The sequence below is a fragment of the Serinus canaria genome, chromosome 14, assembly GCF_022539315.1.
Source record: "Serinus canaria isolate serCan28SL12 chromosome 14, serCan2020, whole genome shotgun sequence".
In the NCBI taxonomy this organism is placed as follows: domain Eukaryota; kingdom Metazoa; phylum Chordata; class Aves; order Passeriformes; family Fringillidae; genus Serinus; species Serinus canaria.
Window position 1 is genome coordinate 12,142,820 of NC_066328.1, and position 27,226 is coordinate 12,170,045.

Below are 27,226 nucleotides of genomic sequence, written 5' to 3' on the forward strand. Positions count from 1 at the left end.
TTTGCTCTTCCTTGATTCTGTACTGAGTTATTAGGATGAACTTTAGAAAGTTCCCAGAAAGAGGCTCAGGATGACAATCCTGCCCAAGGGAACAGAGGCAGCTTCCCATCATAAAATTCCAGAGACAGCAGAGGGAGTGGGGTGGCACAGAAGGGCTGGCAGAAGTCACAGATGGAGACTCCTTGTGACACCTGGCACATGTGAGTGCGGCTGTGAGAGCAGGAATTTCTGCTGAGAGCTCTTGTGACTGCAAATGGCTATTTTTGACACCATCACTGCCAGCACCAGCACTTACCTGCTCAGCTTGTCCACAAGTGCTGCAGGTAAGACATAAATGAGATGGCAACTCACAGAGCTTCACCTGGGCAGCTCAGCAGTGCCCACAGGCAAGAGGCAGAATGGGGCTGAAAACACTTTGAAGTTCTTCAGCAGCTGGAAGAGAGGGTCCCTGCAATATTCCACTGCAGGGTTTGGTCATGTGAAGACATTACTCCTCTTCACAGCAGCAAAGGTTTCCAGTGCTGCAGCAGCATGCTGAGCACAGGGTCTGTGAGCAGCACTTGGCCCCAGCCCACACCAGTGAGAGGCCTGGAGGCAGCCTGGGTCACAGAGGAACAAAAGCACTGGCCAAGGTTACATTGAAAATGAAGATTATAACCACAATTGAAGCACTAAGGCACAGTTCCTACCCCTCTCTGCATGTACCAGAGTTGCAGGGGGGCAGAAGACAGCTGGCACAGGAATAAGCAGTAGGCCAAACTGAAGGTAAGCCCCTAAATGAGATTTCCTGCATGTTAAGCAGCAGGTTCCTGGGGAGATCCTTCTACTTGGAAAGGTGTGGGAACATAACTTGCAGCTAATAAGCTGCTGAGTAAGCTGTGAAACAGAAATCCAGATGAAATAATTAGGAGTCACTTTAGAAGGTCAAGCTGTGGATCAACCATCAGGAAGAAGGAGCAGGGTGCTCTATATATAAATCCAACATGCAGAAGTCACTTGCAATGCAGCAGCCAGGATGGGATTGGTTACAGAAGGCCCAGGAACTGTTCCTCTGTGTGGCAGGCAGTGGGCAGGAGACCTGGGTGCTCCCTGGGCAGCACTCAGCCACAGCCTGGAGAGCCTTTAGCAGAAGGCAGGCAGGGGAAGGAAAGGGGCACTCAGATGGGCAGGGACAGCAGGTCCCAGAGGACACAGTGCCAGCGGCCTGCCCCAAGCTCCCTGGGCTGGCAGCCCTGGAAGGCAGTGCTTGTGCTCCTCTGGCTCATGGTGACGGGCAGACCATGAATCCTGCACCTGAGCCACCTTCAGAAGAACCCCCAGCAGAACCAGCACCTCCTCCCTGCAGCTGCTGTTGGTTTCCATGTAAAAACCCCTAAAGCCAACCCAGATCCCTGCTGGACTCCTGTGGCTCAGAGCATCTCCCAAGCCACACCATCCTGTGGCTACCTGCAGCACCCTGCCCCACCAAAGCAGCTCAGCCACACCCTTTCTGCCCCAAGCTCAAGGACACTTGTTTTGAAGCAACTTCTAAAGTCTAATCCTGAACATAGTAAAAAACAGTCTTTTAATAGCTTTACGAGCTCATAAAGACAAATATCTTCTCCCAAGAATAAACAGGCAGAACATTCCACTGCTACTCTGGAAACAAGGACTTGCTGTAGCTGAAGGGAGAGGGGGGACAAAGCCACTGTCCAGAGGGGAAAAAACCCAACACAACTAAAAATTCCATGCTCTTTACTAGTTAGGGGTGCAATTGCCTAGAACAGATTGCAAGGGTGGGAGAGGAAATAGCAGCACCTTCCACAGACATTTCATTAACATGACCCAGCACTTTAACAGTGATTTAACAGTGGCTGTGACCACCTCTCTCCCCTAAAAATGGAACTTCTCACTGAAATCTGCTCCTGCTGTGCAAAACTGAGACTTTAAGGGAAAGCTACTTTTGGTAAAAATCCCTGAACAATCGTCCTAATTAAGTCTTCCTGCCTTAACACCATGCAGCTTCCCAAGATGCCAGTCAGTCCTGGGAAGGGTGGCAAGAAATTTGGGATTAGTAACTGAGTAAACTTCCTCCCAGTCTGTAAGGATAATGAGATACCAGGCTGGAGCTAGAAACCACAAGGATTCATTTAATTTCTCTCCTCAAAGAGTTCTAACAAATACTTTAATATTACTATAACTACCCCAAACCTTACACCTTGTACACTTGAGCAAAAATACAAGCTATACTTTGCATTTTAGAGCAGCCTCTCCCTGGGGAAACAGACATGTTTTCCCTTTTATCTTCAGTGTTGGATTACTGAAATTGCAGCAGAGATACTCTGGTTGTGAGCACGGAGTTGTGCTGCTCCTGGAAAGGTAATTCCAAGATAATATATGGAGTTTAGGCTCTCCCTGGGGCACAAGCACTCACTGGCAGTGAACAGACAAACCCAGCTGCAGAACCAACTGCTGCAGCTCTGCTCTTATGGAGCAACATCTGCACAGCTGAGCTAGGAAAGGGCATCTCACAGCAACAGCTGGGCCCTGAAAGGGCCACTCTGCTCCACAGAGCTCACCAAGAGATCCCCTGGAGCTGCGGCTGTTGCTGAGAGCTTTTCAGGCTATTGCTATCACACCTGGGCACCTTCTGCTAGAGCATACTGAATTTGCAATTGCTGCTCAGCAGAGATGCTGAACACTGGCAATAAATCTCACCTGAAAGTGCCCAGCAGCTCCAGGGACAGAGCCAGCCACTTCCAAAGAGCTGGTGCAGTTGAAGTGCAAGGACCAAAAATGCTCCATGAGTGTTTCAAGTTGTGCACTGGCAGTGGAATTGGCTTGGCACTAATAGGTTACACAAAAAACAATCAAGACTGGCCACAAAAATCTGCCAGATGTGACCTTTGGACGTGAGGGAACGTGAGGTGAGGTTAATGGCATTCCCAAGGACTGGAGCCTGAGTTGTGGCAGCACAGGAGGGCAATGCTGTGTGACAGGGACACCAGTGACCCTCCAAAGGTTCTGCTGTGCTCCCAGACAGGGGCCACAGCCTCATGGCTATTAATTATCAGATCCTATGCAGCACTGAGGAATCTCCAACACGTGCTCCCATCTCTACAGGCCCAATTGTCTTCCTCTGCTGAGCCCAAAATACATCAGCAAACTCCAGCTGTGCCTCCCCCCCCACCTCCCAGCAGTGCTAACACCCCAGCCAGCCCCAGAAGAACAAGCTCCAAGTTTCACCCAGGTTAATGTGTCACCTGGACACACTCAGGAAGGATGATTCCAACCAGGACTGGAGGAGTGGGAGATACCTAAAGGTTACAGACTGAGATTTCATGGCATGACAGCTGCACTTCCATACAGTCCATGCTGCTGTTCAAAAGGCAACTCTCTCACAGAAAAAAATGTAATAAACAAAAAAAGTCACCTCAAACTCTGTTGAAAGATAAAACCCATAAGAACAGTATAACAAGTCAAGTTTTAATAGATTTATAAAATTCATATATACAAAACAGTAAACTAAGTCACCAAAGCTATAAAATACACTTTTTACACATCACAATATAATTTTATCTAGTACACAGTTTTTGTAAGTTGAAACTATTACAGCAAGTAGCTGCTTCTATCACGGATGCTGTTTTGGTGCTAGAAAGACACTTATGTGAGCAGTCTGGGACTGTGCTTTTACTTTATGCATTTTCCACCTTCTTTTAGTTTGTCACTGTTTTTTAAAGTACTTTCCTGTGAATTGTTAAGAAAATTAAGGCTAAACTCAGGCCTTTCTTGCCCAATGTAGTGAACTGGTTTAAAAAAAGACTGATATTGCATAGTTTGTGTGTTAATGCATAGGCACCAGAGAGCAAGTACATTGCAGAATAAAAGATAACATCACTTGGCATCCTAAGCTATGTGGTTGTGCCACAGATAACCTGGTGTTTTGTCAGTTTGTTTTGTACATTTTGATTCCACAAACAAGACAACTCTTCACTAGAGCGAGAAACACCAGCACTGTTGTTCAGTGGAGTCTCCAGAAACACCTTTTAATCGGTATCATCAATTCAAGCCCATTCCACATTCCAGACAACACAACTGGAGGAACTCTCCCTGTCCTACAGAGGGTTAATGGCTCCAATGCAGACAGGACTCTGAACACACCTCTCCAAACCTAAGTCCACCAAGCACCTTCCCAAGTCTCGTGAGCTCCCAGCAGATCCTTTCACCCCCAGCCCCTGCTCCCTGCCACCTCCTCTCAGCCTTTGTGCCCAACCACCTGCACAAGAGATCGGTGGCAAGTGACAGCAGAGAAATTGTGCTACTCAAAACCTGCCCTTTCCCTCAAAAGATGCTCTCTCAGGTCCTACTTATTAAAAAATGTTGCTCTCCATCAGCTGTAGTTGTTATTCAAAGAATGGAAACAGCCTCTTACCTTCTTGTGCTCTGGTATCTTGAAGAAAGTTTAAGCAGCTGTCAGGAAGGAGTAAGATGCACTGTCTGGCCAGAGATCTGCATACTGTATTTTATCAAAATTGAGTTTTAGCACCCAGTGATGAATAGATGAAGAGAGAGATTTACAACGGCAGGGCCAGCTTTGCCAGCCAGCTGCTCTTAATTCACAGCCAATGTCTCTCTGGAGTCACTCAAAGATTTAGGGTCAGTGCAGATGGCATTTCACTTCAATACAGCCTTCAAGCACCATCAGCTTTTGGCATCTGTTTAGACACTAGCTCCGCTCTCCTGCTCCCCTCCAACATACCTTGGCTTTTTTTTTTTTTTTTACCAGAATGCCCACCTTGGAAGTTAGTGCTGCTCTTTTCCCCCCTCTGACTATTTTCACACCAGACAAAAGATCCAACCTTCAGTCACAGGCCAAGAGCTGGGCTGGGACAGCTCCTCAAGCCAGGCACAGAACCACCAGCACTGACAATCTAGAACCTCCACACTGCCCACCCAGTAGAACACAAGCATATCAACACACAGACAAACTTTAACACCGCTTTCCAAATGCCATTGTCAAGACAAAAATGTCAAGGATGGAGCTGAACTGCCCAACCACTGAGGTGAGCAAAGAGGCAGCATCACCTGGTCAGCAGAGAGGCAGTCTCAGCTGCAAATCTCCTGGCTTTATCACTTCCATCTATGCAAAAAAAGATTAGTGTTAAAACAAAGAAGTGCCCACGTCACAGCACAAAGCAGAGATCACCCAGCTAATTACAAACAGGTATTATTAAAAAGCACTAGGTCTGCATTACCAATTACTCCTCACTAGGCTAGACAGTCCTCACCTAGAACTGTGTGGAGTCAGCATTAACTCAGGCCAAGGCTGGCCCAGACCACGCCAGTCCTCCTGAACCATAATGGATGCTCCCTAAAAAACTGTTAAAAGCTCATTTACAAAAGTAGGCACAGATGTTTTATAGTTGCTACTGAAACACCCCACCCAGCACTTTGTGTTACAGAATTACAGAGTATGAGGTAAAGAGTTGGCAGTGCTATGTTAAACCCCTGACACCACGTGATTTTATACTAGAAAGAGAACACAGAAAAGAGGGTACTGCTCAACTTACAGTTCTCATCATGAGCTCAGTGTTTGGTTTGCATGACAAACTGCACTGTGTGGAGGTGTTCTTGCATATCATGTTTGTCTCTCAAGCTGGCACACATCAAATCATCCATCAATGCAGCAGGTACTCCTGAAAATTCGATGACAGAAGCCAAGCTAAGTCAGGTGTCAAAACTCACTGCTTGAAAATCACAGGAGCCTTTTAGAGAAATCCTCTAGGTCTATGCACAAAAGGATTTTTTTCCCCAGAAATAAGGAAGTACACACGTAGAAAAGACTCCAAAACATAAGTTAATATAAGTTAAAACATAGTTAATACAAAGACAGCAGAGGACCTGTTTTCTAAAATGCTGTTCTGTGGAAGGCAGCTGTCTGTCACTAAAGAAAGCTGCTGGTTTCTTCAGTGCTACCACATCTGTTCTTTTAACTGCTTTAATTCTACATTTCTCTGCAGATCACAGTAACCAGGATGGGTGAATTCCCAGAGGGAATGAGCCATGGGGATGGGGGGCAACACACTGACAGGATGGGGCACACTCCAAATGCAGCACTTTTCACACTGTGCCACTTCAGCTGTCCTAGGGGAATTACATTTTTGTCTCCAGTGCCATGTACAACTGAGCTCTTCCTGCTCCATTTCCCTATGGTTTATTTGCCATTACTTTCTCTACTCTGCCTGCTTGGCTGCAGCTCAGCTTTAACTGCCTCAGAAGGCCTGGGAATGGTCATCTTCAGGAGCTTCTTTCTTGTAACATGCCTAGTTCTACGTTTCACACAGCAGCAATAAAAAACAAATCTATTATCAAGTTAATAAGTCAGATAATCTAGGCTGCCATATGAAATAAAATCTATTCTCTGCATGAAACTGAAAGCATCTTTGAGTTGTCAAACTGAGTGGCCAGCAATTTCAATTCCATAACCACCATTAGGTAATTTTCAACATTAAGAACTACTTCATTCCTTCAAAGTGACAAGTGCCTATTGAATATGTCACTTGCAGAAAACCACTCATCCTTTTCAACTCCACCAAGTCACCTTGCAATGCACCTAAGGACTGCTCAGAGCCCGCCAGCACTGCAATCTGCAGGAGTGCTGCTGACACACTCTATCAGCTTAACACTTGTTTTGAGGACAACAAACACAAAGCAGTGTTGGAAAAATGACACCCATTTCGTTTTTTACTTCAACTCCAGGTCTGTGTAAGTCTCTGCCCCAAGCACAGGCTGCAAGAGTTTCCTCTCTTTGTCCTCAGGAGAGACAGCCCCTCTGCAACATTCTGTCACTGACCCCGGGTGTCAGAGGAGGGACAGCAAAAAGCTGCTCTTTTCCTTAAAAAAAAAAAAGTACTTGTTCAAGGTCTCCATCTGATCATCATCCTGCCTGTGACCCATTTCCTGACCAGCCAAATGAACAATAAGCCTATAAAACTAACAAAAAAAGATGTTCTCTCCAGCTGTGTTTACCTGCAAAGTTCTCCAGGATGTCACTTAAAATAAAGTTTTCTATTTGTTTCTGGTGAAAGGACTAAGCAACCAACCAGTCCTGTCCCTAGAAGTGTGAACAGCCTCATCTACCTAAGCTCTGCTTTAGTAACTCACTGATTTACCACAACATGATTTTCTGGCTTTATTATACTACAACTTCCCTTGGAAAAAACCCCAGGCCCCCTCAGCTGTGGCAAGATGAGTATTTTGCAGAGAAAACTGACAATTCAAAAAGACCCCTACATCCTTTTTACTCACAAGCCAGCTCTTCTGCAAACTTGGGAAGTGCTTGACTTTTTCAAGGAGAGTTTCCTGACCTGGGGTTCCTGGTGTGATCCATGATTATCCAAACCTGACAGAACTCTGAGCCCACAGAGCCAAAACAGATTTTCAACTGCAGCTGCAGCCCCACATCAGGCCCATTTCATCAATTAAAACAAGAAAGACAATAATGGGCCCAAGGTGGGGAAATTGGTTCCCTAAAACTGACTTAGTGTGCAAAACTGCCATATCATACAAAAAACCAAAAAGGCAGCTTGAGAGCTCAGTGTGAGATCTCTCATGCTGTTTCTTTTCCAGGTGCAGATTTTAAGTTTTTTAAAATATAAGTTGCATCATTAGCTCTGTTGAAGGTAAATCCATAAGGTGACTAAGGATACAAAACCATGGATGAGTGTCAAGAGAAAAACAGAACAGAAATTTCATGCTATGCCTCCCAGGTAAAACTACAGTAGATTCAGACACCAAACTGAGGTAATTCTTGAGAAAAAAATACAGTTGAAAGGGAATGTTTAACTAATTTGAGAAAACAGGCATAATATTAACTCATCTGGAAAATTCAGTGAAAGAATAAAGCTCACAGCAAACTAAGAACTAAAGTCAAGTCAACCTAGAAGTCAGGTGAGCCCACAACTGCCTCCTCTTTCCCAGTGTCTTGTGTGAAGTGAAAACCACTACCAAGAACTCAGAAAACATCTGAAAGCTTTGAGAGCAGCCTTAGTCTTCAGCCAAACAAATGGGCTCACAGAAACCAACCTTCTGTGATGAGTAAACTCGTTTGCATCACGCTGTGGTGAAACATTTTCCTTTTCAAATGTAATAATCTTAAGATTTTTTTCCCGATCTGAATATTAGTCACATAACATTCTTCCCCTTCAAGGCTAAAAATTAATAAATATTTAAAAGACAGAGTTGGTCCTGGCAAAATAAGACTTGTTACAAGGAAGCTAATTCCTGTTTAAGTTTGCTGAAATTTGAGTTAGGTTTTCCCATCTGCAACTTCTCAGTTGCTTCTTACGTCGATTCTGCGCCTGTTACAGCCACAGCTTTTCCACTCTGGAGCCTGCACAAGGAAAACCAGGAGGCTGCTGCATCAGGAAACTACACAAAAATACTGATATGAACATCTGCAAGCTTCAGAGGGGAAGAAAGATTCCAGATTTTATCCAAATTAACATGAAAGGACAACGGAACAGGACTTCTCTTTGACCACATTTCCCATGGGATTACCAGCTGAAGTAAAACTTCGCTTGTTTTGACATGCCATTACAGGCTCAAAGGGGATAAGAACTCCAGGGACTTTTTATGCTGACTTTTTATGGGTACAAAGAGCCCTTCAGGTTTTATCCTTGGATAAAAACTATGACAAAAATTGCACAGTAAACTATGTTTGAGTTACCTAAATGATAGCACTACAATATCTTCAGTTTGTTCGTGTACCCCACTGCAGTAGAAAAGTTTCAATGTCTGTACACAGAAAAGGCACCTGGCAGAGATTGAGAGCACAAGGAAATTTGGAGTTCACACCCAAATTATTCACAGCCTTTTGCCATTTCACACGCAAACCACTGCCCAAAAGGGGCGACTCCAAACCCAACTGTGCTCTGAGTTCCATGTGCATCACTACAGGCTGAAGATCCCATTAAGACACAGATTAAAGGCTAATTTTACAGCAGGTCTTGCTGTCCAAATCCATCAGTGCAGCTGGAAAGCTGGGATCTCCAGGGTGTTCAGTCTTCCTACAAGGTCAGCTGTTGGGAACTAATCAAGCAGCTGCTGTGCTACCAAAACCTCTGCTCAAAGAGTTTGATCAGCTTCCAAACTTTTGAGTTTAGATGAAGCCCTGTCACGTGTGATACTGAACCTTCACAAATGCTGCCCACTGTGGGTGTGAGGACAGTGCTAGCTGGCCATGGAGCACATCTCCCTTGAGCAACCACTGTGCAGATACATGGCTGGGTGCTCCAGCACAGGCTGCTGTACCAAGGAAATCAGTTTTCCATCATGTAACACCCTCCAAGCATAGTGCAAAATAAACCCTTCTCCGAATCAGCGAGGCCTCAAGTCCCCATCCCATTTACTCCAACATGAGTTTCCTTACACAGTTTTAGACTTCTCCCTCAGGAGACTCATGCAAAACCTTCAGACAAGAGCTGTGCATCCACCTTGGGAGGTGGATTCTAGACCCCTGGCAAAGCTGAACACACACACAAGACCTGGTTATACTCCTAAAGGTTAAGAATGGAACTTCCATTAACATTCTCTAATACAGCTGCCAATCTCATCACGTTTAGATTAGTTTGATCGATTCAGCACCTCCAAACTACAAAAAAAAAAGGCAGTTTGTACAATTAGTGTCTCTGAAAAATGAGAGCATTCATTGGAAACGTGTCTTCCACCCATGGTTTGTCAGAGATTTCTGTTCTCGAAGAAGGCAGACGGTGGTTGTGTCATTCAGCGTTCCAAACTCGGTACAGAACCCACCAGGGCCAGGTTTCAGTAGTGTTTTAGTCCAAATGATTCAGTAGCTAACATCAACACAACTCCTCCGGCCTAGAGCTCCTCTGTTTGGACTGGCTAGTGTACAGCATTCCTGAGCCAAGGAATTCGCACGGGCCCTACGACGCACGCAAGGGCCATAAAGAAAGGATTAAACACTTTGATAGAACCCTCCAGCGAAATTCCAACATAGCAGGGGCTGCTCTCCTTCACTGCAGCATGATGTCCTTGAGGTTCTCCTGCAGGATGGTGTCCTTGACGGCGTGGAACACGAAGCGGATGTTCTCCGTGTCGATGGCCGTGGTGAAGTGGTGGAACAGGGGCTTGCTGCGGTTCCGCCTCTTCCTGTCGAAGCACTGCACCAGGTAACGCTGCACGTCCTCCAGGCGGTGAGGGTCGCCCTTGAAGTCCGAGAAATACTTCTTAATGCTGACAGTCTTGACCTTCTCCACCAGAAGGTCCATCTTGTTGAGGAATAGGATAATGGAAACGTTAAAGAAAAGCTTGTTGTTGACTATTGTCTCAAAGATATTCATGGACTCCACGAGTCTGTTTGTGCGCCTGTCTTCCATGAGGACCTGGTCGTATTCGCTGGAGGAGACCATGAACAAAATTGAAGTTATTCCATCAAAGCACTGGAACCATTTTTGACGCTGAGATCTCTGTCCCCCTACATCCACCATCTTGAAAGGAATTTTTTTAATGATGAAATCATGCTCTACTATCCCCTTCGTGGCTTTTCTGGCCAGCAAAATATCTTGTTTGCTGGGGAAATAGTTCTGCAAAAGAAAGGACACAAGTGTCAAAAAAAGTCCTTCAAAAATTCTGGCTAATTCCTGAACACTGAAGGAATGGGTAAAATCACCACGAGCTGCTTTTAAATTTAAAAATGATCAGACGAAGAATGAATACTCAACTTTAAAACACTGGCCTCTTGACCATTTAGCTCAACACTTTGGTAAACAGCTACAGAAGATCCTGAGACATATGAGAACAAAAATGAAGGACTAATTCACTACTTCACACTTTCATCCATCAAGTCTCTTTGTTCAAGGTTGAAGTGTATTTTTTCATCATGAAATTCTTAGCTACAGTGTCATTGCCACTTAGGTAGCATTCAATAAAGCAGCTCAAATCACCACTAAAAGGTGGGGTTTTTTAATCTAGCTTTTCCACAGTTCATTACTCTTACAAGGACCATCTTGAAAGCTTTAGTAGAAACTCTTCTTCCAGGTTCACACTTCCTGACCAGCAATTGCAGCAACAGATTCTACCAATCTACTGCTGTAGAGAAATTTATTCTTTAGAACGTTATCGTTGTTACTGTTTAGGAAAATCATCTCTCTTCTTTCTCCTCCAAGTGTCCTGACAGATCTTTTCATGACAAATTTTGAATCCTACAAGTGCTAGGAATGGGTTTTATTTTGCTAAGGTTTCATTCTGCTACCTTAAGTAGCAGCAGCCATCAGAATATCAGGAAAAGCAAATGAGATCCAGAGACTGCACAGAAGGGCTGATAAAATATGTGCACAAAATACAATTTCCATTTGTTGTCTGTCAAAAAAGATCAAACAAATGCTAAGCTTCAGGTTCAGCAAGCTGAAGTTTACTGTTTCTACAGAAAGAACACTGAATTTAATGTGTAATTATTTCATAAACAAACCAAAAAACCCCAGCAAAGCCCATTAATCACAGCACACTCAGGCTCTCCCTGTCCCTTGGAGCTCTGTGCTTCAGAAGGAGAAGGTTTCTTACCAGCTGGCCGATCCGATCCAGGTTATCCAGGAAGTATTTCACTGATTCACCCTGTGGAAAAGGAAACACATGGGAACTGAGCTTGTTTCTAGGACAGCAAATCCAACAGAACCAAGGCCTTCTTCCCACCATGAACTGAGGTCTAACAAAGCAATATCACCAGGTCTGGAAAAACCAAAGTTGTGAAGGGATTTACACAAATGCTCAGATCTATCCAGTAAATCTCTACAATAAAAGAGTAGTGTTATTAAAGACAGTTCTTTGACTTCAAGAATTTGGCTTTTTTCCCCCCTTGTAAGATAAGTGCAGTTAACTGACACTGAGTGGGAGTAAAAAATGAAACACATTTATAAGAAACCACTGTAGTTTGTTTAAAATCCATAACAGTGAACAAAAGCATATCCTAGAAAAGTGAAATCCTTAAGTCCCCCACAATTTATGATGTTTTAAGCTAGACTTGCTTGTCACAAACAAAGGAAAAAAGGAGCATTTTCAAGGACTTGCTCTTATACAGACAGCTCCCTTTCTGGGCTCAAGGCTTTTATTAATAGACTTGCTCATCTTGTAAAAAGTCCTTTAGCAATTATATCAAGAAGAAAACAGGAATGTTTACAGGGAAAATTCAGTCTTGTGTAAGAGGATTTAGTTTTTTATCAAACAAGCTTGTCTGTGTGTCCCACCCAAACCAAGGGCTCCTCTGCATTAAGTGGGGACAAGAAGCCCTGCACAGACTTTTAAAGAAGTAACAATACTGTTTCCCTAGAGATGCAGACTACTCTGGAGTGAAACCCTCCAGCAAATACTTCCCTTCATGAAAAAGTAATTCAGTAAGTCTTCTTTACTGCTCAGGATGTGTCTTGCAGTTGTAGCCACGTCATGAGAACAAAAAAGTGGAAAACCCTGCTGCCTTTTAGTGATGTTAGGCAGGAAAACCCATTCCTTACCCCAGAGCAGGGCTGTCAGTCATGACCAAATGACAGTAGGTGCCCTCACCAAGGCACTAATTCAGAATGGAACTTCCTCCAAGTATTCCAGCTGCAATAGAAACTCTTAAACCACACATCCTCCTCTACACCATAGCCCTGAGACAGCAGAACAGAATTACTGCCCCCAGAACAACTCTAAACAGATGAACACAACAGTTCATTGTGAGGAATCAGACTGGAGATCAGAGGATTCAGTGTTGGACAAGTACACACTCCCAGCCTAAGGCACACACAAAAGGAGCTGGAGCTTATTATTTCCTAACATTTAAAACTGGAAGTGTCTTTTCATAAAGGAGAGAGAACACACGGATTTGCAAAAGACTACCATGTATCAACAAAAGATTTACAATGGATTGCTGGCAGAAAAAAACCCACTTCTTTTTTTGGGGGGTGGGGTGGGGGAGAGGGGAAGTTTCCAAAGAACAATTGCTCTAAGAGCTTCCTTACAATCATGAATTTTCATAAGGTGAAAGTAATTTCCTGTATTTTTTGGCACTCTGTGGATCAGAAGAGATATCACAGACTGCATGAATAAGAGAAAAGGGCTTCCTGTACAGCATTAGTCATATTCAGGAGATGGGAGAGCCCAGAAAGAAAAGATCACTGAAGCTACAAAAAAACCCTTCTCTATCTGTTGTGCTCCATCCCACACTGCTCCTTCAGACGTGCAAAAATACTGCAAAGGGGCCATTTCTGATGGACATTTTTCCAATTTTCTACCCAGCTGCTTCAAGAGTCCCTGCCTGTGTGTCCCCCCTCCCAGGCTGAGCAGGGAACAGCCACGTGCCTGTGAAATGCAGGGACACACAGGCAGGATCACCTGATTTACAGCTTCTGCCTCCCCTAATTCCCACCCCACACATCCATCCCTCTGACATTCTGCACGTTGATGGGGAGGTAAGAAAATCAACTGATTAATGGAAAAAATACACGTTCATTTCTGCAGTGATTTAAGGCAAACTGACTTGTCTAGATTCTTACCCAGCTCTTATTAACGTTGCAATTAAGCCACGTAATTTTAATTCAGGGAAATTTTAATCAGCAATGGCAAAGCTCTGGGAGAGCTGGGTAACCAAGTCAGGTGGCTGGAACAGGTGTGAGCACCATCTGCATGGTGTGACAGATCTGAAGGAATCTGAATATTCTCTTCTAGCACAGAATCCAAAGGCATCCAGTACTTAAGTCAAAATATCTGTTTCCAGCCAAAACAACAAATCCTCAATGAGCTCCAGAGGGTTTGGAGTTTAAAAACCCTCAAAACATTAAAGCACACAAACATGAAGGGAGGAAAAACACCCACCAAAAACGTGCCAGAGCAATAAGCCCAAATCCAGCACATACTCAAAACCTCCTGCTTTAACGATTCCCTGATTAACGATTCTTTATTAAGTCCTAGGGAAGTGTGAACTCAGTCCCTGCTCCAAAGGCTTCTGGAATAACCTTGTCCTACATCTTAGTCAGATTCACAGCAAACTGGGATGTTCTGGGAAGCACATTCAGCTCCTCCAGGCAGCAGCAGACACAGGCACTGGGCATTAACTGACGTGATGAGTAACATGTAACGGATTAAATGAGGAAAAGATGGAAACTCCAGGTTTCACAACTGTTTGCTATTAGTGTTTCTAATTAGAACCATTATGCTAACTCAACATTCCTTTCTATATTCATTTTTCCTAGTCATTCACACAGCAGTATTAATTACATCTAGAAGTCAGATTCACTGAGTTTGATATCAAGCTGCACATCAATGGATTTTTGAATTCTGCTAATAAATTATTATTTATGCAAAGCTCTCTCTTGCTTTGGGTATTACACACACACACACAAACAAATGCTTATGTACATAAACATATGTGTATAAAAATACACATACAGTTTCTAAATCAAAGTAGATTTTCCATTCAAAACAAGTAATTATAAAAATAAATATCAGCTGCCTCTTTTGTGTTGAATTATTTTTTCTCTTCATGACACTGGCCACAAAGAAGCTGGTTTGGCTTTTTCAGTGCAAATATTTAGTGTTTCCCCAATATCCATCCAGCCATTCAGCTCCATTCAAAGCTGGCTTAGCAGTTCAAGTGCTCTCCTCCTCCAGATCTCAGCCAGTTATTTCAGGTCCATGACCACGACTTCCTATAAAAGTGTCAGCAAATATTTGCAATTGATTCATCAGATACTAAAAATAACTTTATGCAGATTGATGACTTCAATTTCAGTATTTTAATGGTTCTGTTGGGGAAAAAGAAAGCTTATTTTAACATCACAATCTATTTCAAGCTATGCTTGCAAAGTAGAAATGAAAGCCCAAGTTATTTATAATATATGTATATTTATATAAGTGTATTTATACTAAGTGTAACTACCTAAATATAATCACATCATGGAGCGTTCACTTAGAAAACAAACAAAAAAGATCCAGATCAGATCTTTTACAGGCTGATGTTGCAAGAAAAACTGTAGCAGCTCCAGAAACTTCCTCAGATCAATGGTGCTCATAGAAGGTTGTTGAGCTTCTGCCTTTCAGATTTAAAAAGACTGTCTTGCATTGTCCTAATAGTACACTATTTCCTTTAAAAATATTCTCACAATATTCATAAATAATGCTTTTAAAATATAAAAGACTTTAATTTCAACCAGCACAATACTGAGATAGAAAGCCCTGTTTTGTCACAGTCCCAGCAGAGTCTGTCAGTGAAGCATTTAAGCACTGATATTTCTTATTTAATTTATTTTTAACTAGTGCTCGATTAGTACATTTCACATTGGAAAGTTACACACCAGTTGGCTATTTTTATGGATTTTCATCCTCCCTGATAATAAATCAAGATGTTTCAGTGGTGTCTCCTGCACCCACACCCCGTGTTTTACGGGACAGCTGTGGGGGAGGGAACAGTGACCTCTGAGTTATGAATTTTATGCAGCTCAGATGATCCTTTCTTAGTGCCCCAGAGTGCAGCAGTGACCACTGGTGTTCCACTCCTTGCTCCCCACACAAGGGTGACCACAAAGCTGGGGTGACTCATTCTGTCACTGCTGAGCTCCCTCCCTCTGCAGCCCAGACCCTCTGAGGAACAGTTCTGTGACTGGGACCAAGAGAAGGAGTTGGAGATGCTGTTCCCATTGTTCAGGAGGATGAGTCACTGCACATCTGGGAACTGGGGGAATCAAGAAACACAAACAGAAGGCCTCAAATGAGCCCACAGTGCAGTATTGCTATTGGATTATTTAAAAAAAAAATTGTTATTCTTTTAAACTGGCCTATCTGCAGTATAAAGTTTGGGGAAGCCAGAGAAAATAGTGCAATTTGTTTAAAAACTGACTGGTGGAAGAGAAAGGGAGGAAAGTTGAAATGTAAACATATACTCCTGCTTCCTGAAATAGTCCTCTAAAACTTTTTATATGCCAGATTATTTTGACCACAGCATTCTCAAGGGGCAAAAGCCATGAAAAAAAAAATTTGTAATCTACATACTTTGTGCAATGTGAATGCCATCTTAACATGAGCTCCAAATAAGTCCCCATGAAAATAATGATTGAACTCAACATCCCTGCCCCTTCAGGCTACGTTTTGAGCACATAGGAAATCTCCACATAGAAATATTATAACTAATCTGGCATCACTTCCTTTGCCATTGATAGCCTCATTTTGGGCAGAGCTCCCAAGCAGTAAATGCATGAAAATAATGCACAGCAATCTTTCAAATACATCCAGAAACTCAGCAGACATGTTCTGTAAGGCCAGAATTTATCAACCTGCCACTGTAACTCTCAGTTATTCACAGTGAGCCTTGGTCAGACCATAAAGGACAGTGACACATCCCATTGCCCAGTTCCCTAAAATACTGGCTCATTTCAAGCTTCTCCTGCTGAAAAGCAGCTCCTCTATATTCTGCTCTGAACTGGAAGACTTGAAAGGGGACCCTCTGTTCCAAATTGGCTTTTTTCCTTTCCTTGTCCCAAGGCCTTTTTGACATAATATTAATTTAGCCCTTCCTGATCATTCTGTCTCTGGCTGCTAAATTTAGAGTGCACAATTTAAGGGAGACCTGTCAGTCTCAGCTTGTTTCAGATGATGGATTAAACCACAGAGGAAGGAAATGTTGTACTTCAAGGAAGCATCTAACACAGATCAAACAGAAACACAAAACACAGATCTAACAGAATTCCCACACTTCAGAGAAACAGATACTGCAAAGAACTGCCACAACCTGCAGCAGGGTCTGCAAGGTGAGAGAACACTGATCCAGACAAAACAGCAGTGTTGGGCACTCACCCTCTGCTCAGGAGCTGGGAAACATTCAGCAGCGGGGCTGAGAAACAGAGGGAATCCAGGAGACTCTGGAAAGATGTTTGGGAATCTCCCAGCTCTGAGATCTTGGATACATAAATGCCATGGACTGAAAGCATTGACAATTTCATCCCAAGCTGGCCTTTATTTCAGGAACTATGCCATGAGGGCTGCTTGAGACATGTACAGACAAAAAGCAAACTTGTAAGCAAAATCTTTGTTTGCAAACACTGAGATCTCCCCTTTTCCAGGTTTCCTGGGATGTCAATCATCTCTTGACTGTAAGGGGTCTGAATGTCACCACTTCAGATGTTTTAGAAAGGCCCAAGGGAGAAGCCAGGTTACAAAACAACCAGGAGCCCAGTACTTGAAACTGTTCAGGAGTTAGACCAGCCAAGTTTTTGGGTACTGAAATTAGAACCCAAACCTCACCATCAAAAAGTGATGCAGAAAATGCTTTCCTTAGTGAGGGGCACTGGACACAAGCAGCAGGTTGACACCCTGCCACCACAACACAAATCTTTGGAAGTGAAGGAGCTCAGGGTCTGCACCCTGCTTCTGCCCAAGGGCTACAACTCTCCTGAGGGACAACTACAAACAAATAACTCCCCTTCCCCAAGCCTGCAGGCTCCTTCAAGAGATTACTGCTAAATCTGCACTTCTATTCAGCCTCACTGCTAACAGGGCATGGATTTACTGCAGCCAGAAATGTGTTCTCTCCTCTCTGACAGCTGATGAATTCAGTATTATTTTCCAAGGAGGTGAGCAAGTCTGTGCTTGTTAAGAATTCCTCCAGAGGATGCTGAAGTAACCTAAATTGCCCTGAAATGCTGATGCCCATTGGACACTGCAATTCTGTTCTACAGAAATTCTACATCCTGTCTGGGCATCGAAGTTTATTGACACAAGACAAACATTAATTTTTCATTCAATCACCAGCTCCAGTGCAGAGACCAACCACTTCTCCTCATTTGAGCTGTACAGAATTCCAGCTATCAAATCTCTCCAGTGTTATTTAACTTCCTCCTTAACAACAGACTGAGCTCCTGGCTCCCATCCAGCAACTCCAGCTTATCCAAGTTGCTGCTATCTGGACCCTACAACATGCCAACTACAAAAAAAGTACCATATGGTTCCAAACTTCTAAAAATTACCTCTCCTTTCTCCTGCCTGCTCACACAGGGTAGGTATCAGATGTTAAGATCTGAAAATATTTTAAAAATTCATTATTTGTCAGCCCAGTCCAAATAAGCAATGGAAAAATTTGTTTGTACATGACAGGGTGGGTTTATATCAACTCATCCTCCATGACACATGGCATTACTGTGCTCTGCAGCATATGGAAAATAATAAGTGATTAATATTTATTTAATTCTTCAGAAAAACTTTAGGTTAATCAGAGCTTCCACATCAGTACTAAAATTTGTGGAATGCTGTGACTGCAATTCCAGCCTTGCAGCTAAGAAACACTCATACAGAAGCAGGGTTCTTGCTGAAGGGCAACTCTTAACATGTGTTAGCTTTTTCCAGCAATCTAATACAGCAATTCTTTCTCCCAAGTGCTGCAAGGGAAAACTAGAGTTACATTTTTTCCTGAAATTCTAGGTATTTCTACATCAACAGGATGTAGATGAGATAAATGACTTTTGGACTAGGTTAACAATTCTGTTCATTTGTCTCAAATATGCACACCAGCAGAAGTGCCTCCAGGAAGAATGGAATTTTCTGTTAATAGACTAAGGCAGGCTCCATCCTACACAAAAAGCTTCAAGAAACATTAACAAAAAACCCCTGTAATTTTGATTTTACTCATACTTGCTGTCTTAATCACTGCTGTTTCTGCTTCACAGATTTGCAGTGTCTGGAAGAAAAACAGGTGCAAACAGCAGAGAAAATAGTACTGGCCACAAACAAAACACAAAGTGTAACACAAATATGCTAAATGTTAGCTTTCCAAAAACTAAATCTAGAAAAATCCTTAACCAGACAGACCTGCACATCAGGGATTCAGCATGTCCTACCCTTCACTGATCAGCAGCTAGCAAGAGTTGAGGAGTGGATGCAAGGGGATATGGACCAAATTCGTGTGGAAGAATCACAGCTATGTTTAAACAACTAAAATAGTCCAACGACTGCATCCAACATCAGCAGGGCTCAGACCTGGCACGAGTGGCTGCCAGACCTACTCCTAAGCATCCCATGGAAGGATTCCTTCCTGTTTCCCTGCCAACTGTCCAAGGGAATTCATTGTCTGCAAGTGCTGCCAGAGCCCTTTCATCTCCACTCCGGAGGTTCTCCGTGGAGCCGAGCGAGCGCACGCCAGGCTCCGCTTCTCACTCCAGGCACAGCCAGCTCAACACCCCAAAAGCAACTGACCCAGCACTCCTGCACAGCTAGAACAAAGTCCTGAGCTGCACAAGGAGGGATGGATCCAAGATTCTGGCCCATCACCAGCAAATTATCCCATTTATTCTCAATTGGCAGCTGACACAGAAAAATGGGCATTTTCAACCAACAGGGCAGAATTCAGAAGGAACTGGATGTTTCTGCATCCCCTGGAATGATGCACAATCCAATTATTCCCTGACCCCAGCCCCATGCTTTGCTCCCAGCAGGTCAGAATGCAAACCTGAAACTTGCTTTGTTTACAGGAGACATCTGCAGAACTAGAACAGACAGTGACAAAAAAAAAAAAGCACCTCCTGAATTAATCTAGTCAGCAGTACTGACTATCTGATCAAGACTAAATCACAAGTTTACCAGTGAGTTTCCCTTTCAAATCTTATCAGATCAAGGGATGGGAAATAAATATCTTAGATCTTGTGGGCTGAAAAAGCAGCTAACATCAGCCATGAGAGAATGTTGAGCTTGGACTTTTCCATGGCAGGTGGCCAGCTGGAAAGCTCAGCAACTTGGATGCACTTACAAGAGGCATAACCTTGAGTGTCTTGCAGAACGATGCTTCCTGCTCCACTTCCACACCAAAGATTTGCTGCAGTGTCCTAATGCTCCACTTTCTGGGAATATCAGCTCAGAGAGGTCATACTGAAATTTGTCTGTTGTTAAATATAAGGATTGCAAAGTGCCATTCATCTTTCATATTTCTTTAAAATAAGATTCTCATTTTCTGTATGTACATAACTGAGATGTTTTTAGATGGGCAGAATAAAACGATGGCCTTGCAAAACTCAGAAAGCTGCTCAATATCTGAAAGAAAGGTTTTAGGTAAAACTCAGCTAAAATGCAACCTAAGTCTTAGCTGCACTCAGGTGTGCTATTTAACAGTTTGATTCCTATAAAATCAAGAGTGTAGAGAATAGAGTGCAGAAAGCAATTAAATTCCACCTTGCTTACATTACTCTGAAGTTGTGCCCCATGCCCATTACCTCAGTGCTTGGCAGGCTCAACCACAGACAACACAAGGCTTGCAGGTCTGAGGGACTCCTCAAGGCAGCTTTACAACTGATTCTCAAAAATCATTTACCCCAGAAACAAAAACCTCCTTTTTCAATAGAAGTTTGGTATTTGTTAATTCTAAAAGACTCAGAATTGACCAGCCCTGAGGTGTAGCTTCTGCCTGCCTCCCCAGTGCCTTGCCAATCAGTGGGAATTCTCATCCTGCATTACCTTGCAAGGTTTTTTACCTATTCACATCAAAACATATCAACTATTGTAAATATTCTCTCCCTTTGTGACATCTGTTTTGGCATGAGGAGGAGGAATTCTTCAAATCTGCACTTAAACCTCCACCCTACTGACACTTCAGTAAGAAGATTTCATGCAACCTGGACTACTTTCAACATAACTTCAGAATTTGTTCTCTTTCAGGTCTGAAAACAAATCTAAAGATGAAATCTGTGATTAGAAATAGGTGGCAGCTTCTATCCTTAAGGCCTCAGATGCACACAGAAATTAATCAAGACATGGTGGAAAATGAAGTGAGTTTAACAAACTTTTCCAAGCAGTTGAGCAGACTAGCCTATTAAAAAAATCCTAATTAAAGCCTCGGTCACATCCTCCTGAACTGGAGAGAGGGCAGCAGTCCAGCCACGTGGATGGCCAGCTGAACTCCCTGCAAGCAGGAATGCATGTGCTGGGCTGGAGGAAAGGACAGAAAGAGAGAATACAGTAGGTATTCTTTTGTCTCCTGCCCACATCCAGCACCATGACTGATTCACTACTGTACTCTGACCAGACTGAAGCCACATGGATCAAAGCCTTGGATCCAGAGGTGGAATTAAATGGGAGAGTTCCATCAATAAACCAGTGCTTTTTCAGTTGGAGATTCTACTGGGTTTTCCAAAGTAGAATTAAGGGAGTATCAAGCAAAGCAAGTCAAATTAAGAGCTTTGGGGGTGGGGTGGAGAGCAGACCTTCTAAGGACAAACAGCAACAGTTTGTTCAGGAGCAAAGCCAAGTGAAGCACAAGTCTGCCTCAGTCTGACTGCAGGAATCTGTGTTGTATACAGAGGAGACATTTGAAAGGTGTCAATAAATTACTTCTCAGAGCAACATGTTTTCCACTTTCTCAAACAGAAAATCTTGCATGATGTTTCCAAGAAGTTTTCCTGCCCTCCCCCAAATCCTGAGTCAATAATTGAAACAGGTTTCCTCCTCAGAGCTGCTTTAGGTGTAGCTGCAAACTAGAGAAGGTGGGGACCATGCTGCCTTCTGCCTTTGTGACAGAAGCTTTCCCAGCAGTGCAGCTGAGAAAGGAGAAGTGAAACCACCATCTCCTATTGCTCACTGGCATCACTGTTCAGAGCTACAGCCCTGGTAAGCTGAAGCCAAGAGTGGTTTGCATTCAGTGAAACTCCCCATGATTTAAGGCAAGCCAGGCTTGCTTGGGAGACAGCAGAGCAGGGGTGAAAAACAGAAGAAAAGTAGGTTAAAGACATTACAATCTCTTTGAGAAGTCATTGCAAAAAGGTCAGGATTTGGATAGGTAGCAAAGGGACAACATCACCACCTGAGCAGGTTACTGCTGCCTAACCATCCTACCTGTATTTTCCTCCTCAGCTTTCTGTCAGGTGCCATCTTTTCAAGAACAGGGACTCATTAAACATAATTCACTGTCACTGTGATAAGTAAAGAATAACTGCAGATATCTGCTAAGTATAAAAATACAGAAGAAATGCCAATAAGACACTCTCATAAAAACAGACCTAGTTTTTAATGATTTGCTTATTTGTTCATCTGTTCACGTTACTTGTTCTTGATCCTACATAGCTTACAATAAACTAGGATATTCAGGAAAGCCTGAAAGCATTCATTACCCATTATCCTATTAAATTCAGTGGCCCCTTTGAAAAATCCAGGCCTTAACCTCTTACTGCTTTTTCTCAAGGGAACCTTTTAGAACATTTTTAAAGGCACTGAAAACACCCTCGCTCGCTGTCCCAGTTCTAGGTGAAAAGCGCAAGGTTTGGTACCAATAAAAAGCTGAATGGGTACCAAAAGCAAGCTGAATCACTACAAAGAACATATAAATGAGGTACAAAAGGCTGACTTGTAAAACTGGAACTTTCTGAAGTGCACTGTCAGCACTGCTGCTCTGAGCAGAGAGAGCCATGTCAGGGAGACTGGCTTAACAAAAGCAGTCACCTCTTCTTGGGCAGTGCCTGTTTTTCCCCCCCAGTTTCCTGAAACCAACCACAGGGTCAGCAAACTGCTAATACAGCACACAGCAAGCAGCAGGAGCTCTCTTTTCCTTCACACAGCTAAGGCAGTCTTTGCTGATCTTCAAGTAGTGCATGTAGCTTTCATACACCAAGAACTTTGAACTCCCATATCATGGGAACAAAAATAGAAATGTCTCCTTTTCAATTGTATCTTTGAGACTGAATGGATGAAACCAGTCTGACAAGTGAAGCCTTTCCACTAGAAACAGTATTCTTTGTTTTTAGGCATATAAACATTAATATATATGTCTCTGCATAATGAAGTATTTTTGTAGCAAATCAAATGAAAGTTTTCCTTGTACTACCATGACTTTAACCTATGCAGATGCTCATTACTGAATATGTGAGTTCTCTCTGCTCCCATCAAATTTCAGAAGGAACTCTTCATTAGACTCCCTCTGTCATTCAAAGGGTGCACCTTTAAATGTGCCTAACTTCCCAGACTTATGGAACACATTTTCATCACTGGGAATCTCTAAGCTGATAATAGTTGCCAATTTTAGTCTCCTGAATGATTGAGGTCCATTAGAAACTTTCTGAGTATGAAATTAAACAGCATAATCAAAGCTAAAGGCTGCTCACTGGGCTGGATTTGTCTCTGCCCCAACCTTTCCTGCACCCTAGAAAGGGATAAAGAGATTACTCCAGTGGTTTGTAGCTGCAGTTGGGTACTGGCTCAGACAGCCTGAACTGAAAGTTTCCTTCCTTGTTTCTCACAGCATGTGCCAGCATTTCTTGATGGGAATGCAAAGATTAATTACAGCTGTACTTGCTCTGAACAAATCCACATATTCAATACAGTCCTGCAAGATTTAGAGTAGCACTAATTAGGGCTTAGAACAACAATTCTGCAAAGACAAACATACAGAGTGTTTTTTCTAATTATTTTATGCATAATAAAATTAAAGCTTCTTTCCAGAACCAAGGTGGCATTTATTCTCCAGAGCTGGGAGCCAAAAGGACTTTTCCAGCCTAAGAACATTAGATTTAGTGTTTCAGTGCTGCTGTTGAAGGTAAGACAGCAAACAATAACCTCTTCCATACGCACACAAAGGATGAGTGAAAAACCTTTTGGGACACCCAGACAGTTCTCTAAGGGGCTCAATTACTAACAGGTAAAGAAAAAAAAAAAAGGTCTGTACTTAGTAAAATACACATAAGAAAAAAGAAATATCTCAACCAGAAAAATGGCAATCATTAGGCAAGAGGCAAATGCCTGCAACAAATTTTCACCATGGGAGCTGTAAATATGAAGTTGTTTCTCTTATTTATCTTAACCACACCAAAACCACAGTCAGTATGTATAGGCTTCCAAGGGCCAGCAGCACAAAGCTCCTACAGGAAGCCTTACATAGTACCAGACTTTTTAATCTGCCTTCAAGAATCTGTAAATTAAAGCTGAGTCCACACTAAGTCTGAATTTCAGCCTTTTGGTACCCACAGAGGCAGAGCAATAATGAAGTGCATTAATTGCACATCTTACAGACCTTGGAGGTGATTTTGTCCCAAGTTTTTGATCTTTAAATAATGTAAAAATTAAAAAATTGTTGAGTGCTGGGAATTCACTACACAAAGAGCAGGACAGCCAGTAGCACAGCTCTCTTTATTCAGATCCAGCTCAGCTCCCATATGCTAGGCATATCAATTTCTTGTTATCCACTTATTTATTATGTATGATCTGCTCATTACTTTCCAACTTATCCTCCCAATTCCATGCAGGCCACATTTCACCCAGCTGTTGCACTTTGTCATTACCTAAGGTCAGGAGAAATTCATGGCAAGAATCCTTCTCTTTTCCCACACAGCATTTAGCACTCAATGCTTGGTTGAGGCTTCAGGTAGGTACAGTCACAATCTGCTGTTCTCCAAGACTTTTCCACTCGCACTGTTTTAAAAAAGTCATAATTGATGACCTTTCTGGTTCTACTTATTTCTCTCCAATAGCAGAAGGTATTTAAGAATGGCTAATAACTCTTTTACCCATCACAGCTTTCTTAGGTTGGTTTTGCCTCAGAGAACAGCACTTGTCACCGAGAAAAGATTTTGCAAGAGCAGATTTTGCAAGAATTCAAAATGATTTGCAGTGATTCCCCAAATGGCTGTGAATCCAGCCTACTTTAAATGCAAGTTCTTCTCACCTCTTGTTCAATGGCACTTAAAGCAAAACTGAGAGGGGAGCATTCCTTGCTGTGGGTGGCAGCTAACATCTCCAACTCTGCCTCCTGCTCAGGCTGAATCCCTGACTGTCAAGACAAACTGGCACAGCCAAACCCTGCACTGCTCCAGCAGCTCTCTGGTGGCAGCAGGCCCATTAACAGATCTCATTTAAACATTCATTTTTACAATATTGCAATTTTAAGACTGAGGACTGAACTTCTGCAGATGCAAATTGGCAAACTCTACAGCCTTAGTCAGTACTCACAGAATTTTGCATGAAGGTTTCCAGCTGCAGTTTGCTTTGCTATCTCTCCATTTTTAATAAAACCTAAACTATAGCTCACTAACTAACTCCTTTAACCAAATATCATTTCTGTTTGAGGGTTTTTACTTGAGATCTTGCTCTGAAAAAAATGTTCCTATTTGGTCACAGAGACAGGATTAGGAGCCAGGGACTCCAGCTGCTAATCCTTCCTGCTGCAGAGCAGCCACCAGGCTTTGCAGTATTACACTTAAACAAGCAATTAACTTCCCCTGCTGTACAAAGATGAGTCAGACTCCATAACCTGACCATAAACTTTGGAGGTCCTGGGATTTGAAACAGAACTAGAACTCTAATCTGGATCTCTGGCCCTTAATTGCTGTGACACTGGCTCAAAACCTTGCTCAGATATTTAACTAAGAAAGATCTTCCTAACTCTCCCTTCCATGTGAGTCCAGAGCAAGTCAGTGATCTTTTGGGTTAATATGACATCTTGTGTTAGATAAGGCCACTCTTTCAGAATTCTAACATAACAAAACCAGGTTATCATTGACTATTATTGTGTTATACACATAAAATACAGCATTTTCATTCCTTACTAGCTATGATTCAGAGAAGCCAATTTACCATCCACAGCTTCACAATTAGCTTCAAAAATAAAGAAAGAGTATAAAGTTAAGATACAGATCACTTGGCTTTCAGCACTAATAGTGTGCAAATACAAAAAATTAAGACTCAACAACAGCAAACATGAGTTTCTGCTTTGTAGCTTTACTGTCAATACCTTGTTTTGTAAAAAATTTTGTGGGTTAGAGTGGTATGTCCCATCCAGATCTAGAAAAGAAAACAAAAAACCATGTAACTTCCCAGAAATAACTGAGTTTCACAGGAGTTCTGCAAGCTAGGAAATACCCATGCAGAGCTCAAAAGTCATTTGGCAGAGTTGCTGCCTAGTCCCAATTACATGCATTAAATTGTAACAAGATTTCCCAGGCTGGCACTTTGAACAGTGTGGTTATTGCCTTTGTACATCTCACCAGCATTGGTCAAGCCTCAATGGATTTCACTGATGAAATATGAGAATTTCACAGCTCTGGGAAAAAAAAAAATCATCCTTGCAGAATGGGCAACATTCAGAGTCTCTTGTGTAAGCTCATATTCAAACAGTAGTTTGCAGAGAGAAGAGCTCACTTTTGTGTTACAGCCAATTGTATAAGCTGGGCTTGATTTGACACTCGGTATTTCCTCAAGTGCAAAGTGATTTACAGCAATGCCAGGCACAAGCATCCCTGCATTTCAGGGCTCTGCCATATGTGCTGGGAGAGCAAACTGCCTAGAAACATGCTTTTGGGGCTGCCTCTACTCTGCCATTGCCTCCTGAAGAGAAATCAGTTGGGAACTTTGTGCTTCAGGGTTCAGGAAATCTCTGTTAAACTGCTCTGAAGAACTCTGACAAAATGCAGCCCATTGCTGTAGATTCCATTGAATATGTCACTTCAAAGTCACCTACTTCTCATATTATGTCAATTTTCTGCTGCCCCATCTCTCAATTCACTTGGCTTCAGTCAAATGCTGCCACAGAATCTCCCAGTGCCTCAGGGCCTGATGTACAGCCCAACTCCTGATTACATCACTGCTGTACTGAACATTTCTGTACAAAAATAAAGACATTGAAGCCACAGTTTGTCTACTCTGAGTTGAGAATTAGTGTGAATAACTGGTGCCTCCCCTACACACTGGCCAGAGCACACAGCTGACTGCCTGGGAGGCTCTGAAGCCATCGGCTCCTTGCATGGGGAGAAGGCAGCACCAAAGCTCTCCTGCCCCAAGGAGCAGGCTGTTCCCTCTGCAGTGCTCCAGCTCACTGCCTGTCCTGGCAGGCAGAACTTCACCAATTCCAGGGGCTGCTTAAAAGAAAAACAGCAAACCCCATAGTTAATTTTCAGAGGGGTGACCCATGTGCTCTTGCAAATATCCCCCAATTCCCCCTCGCTCTCACCTAGAGAATGGTGAAATGAATATAAAAGAAAGGGTCTTTAAAACATTTTCCAGAGTCTTCCCACAACCAAGGCTTCAGAGGCTCTCAGTATTTGAAGTATTAATGGAAGTGTTCCATACAATTCCCTGTGCACACAGCTAAAAATAGCTACGGACACAGCACTAAGGTTTTTGTCTATATTTGCAAGAGCCTTACTTCCCTCTCAGGAACCACAACTTCCCATTAATGCTGACATTTATTTTTTCTTTTAAAGAGAGCTATTAAAACACCAGAAAGTCTTTTAACACTGCA

At 42.8% G+C, this 27,226-nt stretch overlaps 1 protein-coding gene across 1 annotated transcript in view; it reads right to left on the bottom strand.

The window, feature by feature from the left end:
- Positions 1-3,444: 3,444 nt before the first annotated feature.
- Positions 3,445-27,226, bottom strand: part of GNA12 (G protein subunit alpha 12) — a 39,773-nt gene continuing 15,991 nt past the window's right edge. Inside the window, exons 3-4 of the mRNA XM_050979930.1 lie at positions 11,563-11,613; positions 3,445-10,586 (exon numbers count right to left, since the gene is read on the bottom strand). Of these exons, the coding sequence (XP_050835887.1) occupies positions 10,017-10,586; positions 11,563-11,613 (621 nt within the window). The 3' untranslated portion in view covers positions 3,445-10,016. The remainder of the gene's footprint in view (positions 10,587-11,562; positions 11,614-27,226) is intronic.